This window comes from Oncorhynchus tshawytscha, linkage group LG07, assembly GCF_018296145.1.
Source record: "Oncorhynchus tshawytscha isolate Ot180627B linkage group LG07, Otsh_v2.0, whole genome shotgun sequence".
NCBI classification, from domain to species: domain Eukaryota; kingdom Metazoa; phylum Chordata; class Actinopteri; order Salmoniformes; family Salmonidae; genus Oncorhynchus; species Oncorhynchus tshawytscha.
The window spans coordinates 42,030,770-42,036,964 of NC_056435.1; the positions used below are offsets into that span (position 1 = coordinate 42,030,770).

General features: G+C 41.8%; 1 protein-coding gene across 1 annotated transcript; it reads left to right on the forward strand.

The window, feature by feature from the left end:
* The first annotated feature begins 2,408 nt into the window (after positions 1–2,408).
* snrpe (small nuclear ribonucleoprotein polypeptide E) lies at positions 2,409–5,766 on the forward strand. The gene is made up of 5 exons (XM_024427197.2): positions 2,409–2,607; positions 2,924–2,950; positions 3,113–3,175; positions 3,302–3,380; positions 5,500–5,766. Exons 1-5 carry the CDS (start codon positions 2,554–2,556, stop codon positions 5,553–5,555), a joined length of 279 nt encoding a protein of 92 aa, XP_024282965.1. The 5' UTR covers positions 2,409–2,553; the 3' UTR covers positions 5,556–5,766.
* Positions 5,767–6,195: the final 429 nt, after the last annotated feature.

Below are 6,195 nucleotides of genomic sequence, written 5' to 3' on the forward strand. Positions count from 1 at the left end.
AGGAGTGGTAGAGATACTCTTAATGATTGGCTATGAAAAGCCAACTGACACTTACTCCTGAGGTGCTGACTTGCTGCACCCTCGACAACTACTGTGCTTATTATTATTTGACCATGTTGGTCATTTTTGAACATTTGAACATCTTGGCCATGATCTGTTATAATCTCCACCTGGCACAGCCAGAAGAGGACTGGCCACCCCTCATAGCCTGGTTCCTCTCTAGGTTTCTTCCTAGGTTTTGGCCTTTCTAGGGAGTTTTTCCTAGCCACCGTGCTTCTACACCTGCATTGCTTGCTGTTTGGGTTTTAGGCTGGGTTTCTGTACATCACTTTGAGATATCAGCTGATGTAAGAAGGGCTATATAAATCAATTTGAAAGATGTTCAGAAACTTGTCCCAAAGCCACTTCTGCATTGTATTGGCTGTGTCCTTAGGGTCATTGGCCTGTTGGAAGTGGAGCCTTCACCCCAGTCGGATGTCCTGGAGCAGGTATTCATCAAGGATCTCTCTGTACTTTGCGGCATTCATATTTGCCTCAATCCTGACGAGTCTCCCAGTCCCTGTCACTGAAAAACATCCCCACAGCATGATGCTGCCACCACCATGCTTCACTGTAGGGATGGTGCCAGGTTTCCTCCAGACATGATGCTTGGCATTCAAGCCAAAGAGTTCAACCTTGGATTCATCAGACCAGACAATCTTGTTTCGCATTGTCTGAGAGTCTTTAGGTGCCTTTTGGTAAACTCCAAGCGGGATGTCATGTGCCTTTTACTGAGAAGTGGCTTTTATCTGGCCACTCTACCATAATGGCCTGATTGGTGGAGTGCTGCAGAGATGGTTGTCCTTCTATAAGATTCTCCCATCTCCACAGAGCAAGTGACCATCATGTTCTTGATCACCTCCTTGACCCCAATTGCTCAGTTTGGCTGGACGGTCAGCTCTAGGAAGAGTCTTGGTGGTTCCAAACTTCATCCATTTAAGAATGATGGAGGCCACTGTGTTCTTGGGGACTTTCAATGCTGCAGAAATGTTTTGGTACCCTTCCCCAAATCTGTGCCTCAGCTCAAGGAGGATCAGTGGAAGCAGGAGTCACCTGAGCTCAATTTCGAGACTCATAGCAAAGGGACTGAACACTTGTGTAAATAAGGTATTTCTGTATTTTTAATACATTTGCAAAATTAATTTTCTAAAAACCTGTTTTCATTTTGTTATTATGGGGTATTGTTTGTAGATTGCTGAGGACATTTTTCTATTTAATCCATTTTAGAACAAGGCTGTAATGTAACAAAACGTGGAAAAAGTCATGGGGACTGAATACTTTCTGAAGGCACTGTAACTGAAGGTGAGATGTTGTACTCTGAATGAAGGGGAAAAGGCCATTCTTGAACACGGGGTGAAAAACGATTCTTACTAATCGTTTTTGTATGACTGAAGCCTTCAGTGAGAGGTCCAACGCTTTAATATTTAATCATTTCTGCCCTCTGAATTCATATGCATTATATAAATAGGACCGTTTAATTTTGTCTGGTTTGCCGCTCCAAGTAGTGGAATATTTGTGCTCATATAATTTAAAAAAACAAGTCGTTAGTTTTAGGCAGGGCCAAACGTAAACAGGTAAACTGGGATATGACTAAATAATTAATCAGGGAGATTTTTCCACAAATAGACAGGTGTTGTCCTTTCCATGATACCAACATTTTATCTAATTTGGCTAACTTTCTATTAAAATGTATTGTAGTGATAATTTCTTTCTTTCAGGATATGAATACTGAGTATGTCGACTTCACAGTCGGACCATTTTATTGGTAAACGAAACGTTTTTGTTTTTGCGATCCAATACATAAAATTATGCATTTGATTGAAATTCGGTTTTAATCCAGAGTCAGTGGTAGTGAGTGTGTGGATAGTCCTGTGAGTTTGCAGATCGTCCAGTTAGCCATTTGACTTTTCAGTAGTCCTATGGCTGGGGGACAGAAGCTGTCTCGGAGCCTGTTGGAGCTTGATGCTCGGGTACCACTTGCCGGACGTTAACAGAGAGAAGTCTGGAAATGTTCCGAGCCATACTCTGACACCGCGTGCTATAGAGTTCATGGATGGCAGGAAGATCGCCCCAGTGATATACTGAGTCGTTCGCACCACCCTCTGCAGAGCTTTGCATTCGAGGGCGGTGCAGTTTCCGTACCAGACGTTGATGTAGCCATTCGATATACTCTCGATGGTGCAACTGTAGAACCTCTTGAGGATCTGAGGGTCCATGCAACATCTATTGAGCCTCATGGGGAAGAAGAGGTGGTAATACATTCCTCATGAACCAGGGGAGGTGAAGCGTTCCCCTTCAATACAGTTCTGTGGTAAGTGCCTCCCGCCTATAGGGGCGCTGCAACTTTGAGGAGAGTCAACTCTTTGCTTGCGCACGCGGAAAGCAGGAAGCGCGCCATTGAAGAACCACAACGTGAATATTTCGAGTTCCTTGTCTTCCTTCGAGTGAAACGTTTTGACAATTGTTTTTAGGACAACAAAGCGTAAACCCACAAAGCTTAAACCCATAACGAGGATGGCGTACAGAGGACAAGGACAGAAAGTCCAGAAGGTTATGGTGCAGCCAATTGTATCCTTTCTTGATGAAAAACTTAGTACAATATTTTGCCCTAGGCTGCGTTTCATTCATTGTTAGCTACCTGCTATTAGTGGTAGTTAGCTACCTACAATTACTTTTCTGCAGCTAAACATTGGTTTGATTAACGTTAATTGCATATTTCTGAAAGCGGTTAGCTAGTCCAGGAACACAAATAGTGTAACCCATGGTGCGTGCTCTATTATGTTACGTTAGCTAGCTAACAGTAACTCCAGAAAACATGTGCAGTCAAATCAGCCAGTTTGCTAACTAAATGTTTGACACAGTTCCTTGACCCTATGTCCACCAGAACCTTATTTTCAGGTATCTACAGAACGTAAGTTTCATCCTTTCATATTTTCTGCATTTGTCAGATGATCTGATGGTCGTGATTATTGCGAGTTGCAAATGTGGTAGAATTCATGCTTTTATAATACATTACAATCATTAGCAATCTCCTCAAATATAATCACAGCCTCTCTCCCTCTTCTCCCTGCAGCGCTCTCGTATCCAAGTGTGGCTGTATGAACAGGTGAACATGCGGATAGAAGGCTGCATCATCGTAAGTGATCATCCTTCGGTATTTCCTCCTTTATTCTCTTAGCCAAAGCACCTGAAACTACACCAGGGCTGCTGACACCTAGCAAGATGTGTAGTTGAAAGCAACAAACCTTTCTCTCTCTCTCAGGGCTTTGATGAATACATGAACCTGGTTCTGGATGATGCTGAGGAGGTTCACATGAAGACCAAGAACAGGAAGCCCTTGGGTAAGTCGACGTGTGCGCGCACGTGGTTGTAATGCCGCATTCATAACAAGTGGGAAACTTGGCAAAATACTACTTGTAAGCTGGGAACAAGTTGTGTGTTTTGAAAACAAATTATTGTTTTCAAAAACCATATTAATAAATGTTTTGTTGCCTCCTGAGTGGCTCAGCGGTCTAAGGCTACAGTGCTAGAGAGGTCACTACAGACCTGGATTCAATCCCAGGCTCTATCACAACCGGTCGTGATTGGGAGTCCCATAGGGCGGTGCACAATTGGACCAGTGTTGTCCAGGTTAGGGGAGGGTTTGGCCGGGGTAGGCCATCATTGTAAATAAGAATTTGTTCTTAAATTAACTGACTTGCCTAGTTAAATAAAATGTAAATGCTGAAAATGCTGTTATTGAGTTCATTGCCGTATGCCTCGATCATACCTACAGCGCCATTACGCAAAATGGTACACTACATCATCGGGATATGCGTGCAACAAAAGTTCAATATTCACCTAATGCTACCATTTCTGTCAAGCTGTCTACGCATACAGTTTGATGCATACATTTGATAAATCTGACGTATGCACCACACAACGCACTGCAACTGCCTCTGCAATGCTGCAAGGCCAACGCAGCATTCCTTTGGAAATGAATGTACTTCTGGTGTACCAAAATGCAGTAATGCTGTTGGTGGAATCGAGGCGCTAGTCTGTGAAGTCAGAGTTCAGCATGTGGGAGAAGTCGGAGCTCAGCGACTATAGGCGAGTGCCCCACTAGTTATTACCGGTTGGAGGGACGTTCAAGTTGATTTTTCCAAACGGGTTGTTAATAATATAATTTAGGCCTATTGTTTTTTGTTCTACCTTGTTATTTTTTGTATTTCATTGTTAATTATTACGGCATTGTTGGGTTTAGAGCTTGCAACAAAAGCATTTCACTGTACTTTTGCATGTGACTGAAAAACATAAGTTTCAATGATGGACCTTTCCTTACAAAGGCCAAATATGTAACATGCGTTTCCCAAAACACCACACGGGAGAACAGTCGGTAAGTGCTTTGTTGGAGCGTGTGTCAATACTTATAGGATTAAAAGAAAGGCAGTGCTGCCCTCGGATCAGTGTTCCCAATTCAAATCTTACCTTAACATTATAATTATTTCAAAATACTGACGATGGATCAGCTCCTAGAGTGGTATTTTCACCTACAGCTGCAAATAGAGGCGGCTTATTCTAATGCTTGCCCGATTAAAAATGCACTAAATTACTCATTTGGCACATGATTGCGCACGTTAAGCCTCACATCATGAAATATATTGAGACAAATTACAGACCGTAGCCTAAAAGTAGAAAAATGTAACCAAATGTATTTCAATATGATTGAAATGGGCCTATAGCCTGTTGTATTTATATTTTAGGCATTAGATTTAGATAATTTCCAAATGCACGTTTAATAACTATAGTTTGGTGAATTTGGTCTCTTGATGCTTCTGGGAAACCGGACCCTGGACATTTTTCCGACTTGGAACAAGCTAGATGGCATAAGATAAGCTACTAAAACACTGGCCGACCCGCCTTAAGAAAAGTGATGTGGACAAAACAAGCAAATGCCTCTTCTGAGGGGAATTGCAATATCTACGTCATTGCCCAGAGCCAATCAAACGCAGGTGTTTAACAGACAGCACTGCCATGAAAATTCAATATTGAAGTCAACGAGATAAGATTAGGAAGGATAGCCCTTAAGACTAGTCTGTGACCAACTCATGGTAAGCAGCCCTGTCCTGCACGTTGGACTAATAGCATGCCGTTGTTGACACTCCATACTAGATAGGGGACGCTTGTCTTATAGGGCCTATTAATGCCATCGGATTGACAAAAACCACAAGTTGAGTAAGGACTTAATAAAAAAGCTGAATACTTTTTTTTTAACACCTTTCTCTAGTTACTTCTCATATGTTGTTGATGATCAACAACAACTTTCCTTTGTTGGCAGTCTGAGCAAGTGTGTCCTATCAACCAGTCTGGTCATCATGACTGTTGGCTGAAGTGTCACTTACTGTAGGCTTATCACATGTCTCTCCATCTATCCTCACTTCTCTCAATTCCTCCCTGTATCTCTTCATCCATCTCTCTCAGGGAGGATCATGCTGAAAGGAGATAACATCACCCTGCTACAGAGTGTAGCCACCTAACTCAACCCAACAGGACCAAGTCCATCCATCTCCAGCCGACATACATTTTCTAGGATATTTCTTTCCCCTTTTTGGTATTTTTTTTTTTTTTTACGTTCGATTTTTTTTGCTAACAATATTGAAGCTCAATGGTGTTCGTATTACATGAATAATGTAATTGTTTATTTTTGCCAACTATTCCTCTGTAATAAATGTTTTGTTATCTGAAATATCTACTCAACCAATTACTCTTTAGTTTCTCAGTGGGAACATAGTTACCTGTAACTTTTTAAAGAATTGTAAAAAACAAATTGAAATAAGTTCAGCTGTTGGGTTGCATGGGCTACTGATTGAGATATGCTTCTAGATGTATTTTCTTCTCCCGCAATATTGACTTTCATAGCCACATACACTGAGTGTAGAAAACATTAGGAACACCTGCTCTTTCCATGATTAAATGTACCAGAGGAATCCAGGTGAAAGCTGTGATCACTTATTAATGTCACTTGTTAAATCCACTTCAATCAGTGTAGATGAAGGGGAGGAGACGGGTTGAATAATTATTTTTAAGCCTTGAGACATGGTGTGGGAATGTGAGCCGTTCAGAGGTTGAATGAGCAAGTGTCAACTGCAACGCTGCTGTGTTTTTCATGCTACACAG

Excerpts from the sequence above, each read along its gene's own strand:
- snrpe (XM_024427197.2), top strand. The coding sequence starts at position 2,554 with ATGGCGTACAGAGGACAAGGACAGAAAGTCCAGAAGGTTATGGTGCAG. Across the intron at positions 2,608-2,923 it reads AGGTTATGGTGCAGCCAATT|AACCTTATTTTCAGGTATCT; the intron begins GTATCCTTTCTT and ends TATGTCCACCAG. Across the intron at positions 3,381-5,499 it reads CAAGAACAGGAAGCCCTTGG|GGAGGATCATGCTGAAAGGA; the intron begins GTAAGTCGACGT and ends CATCTCTCTCAG.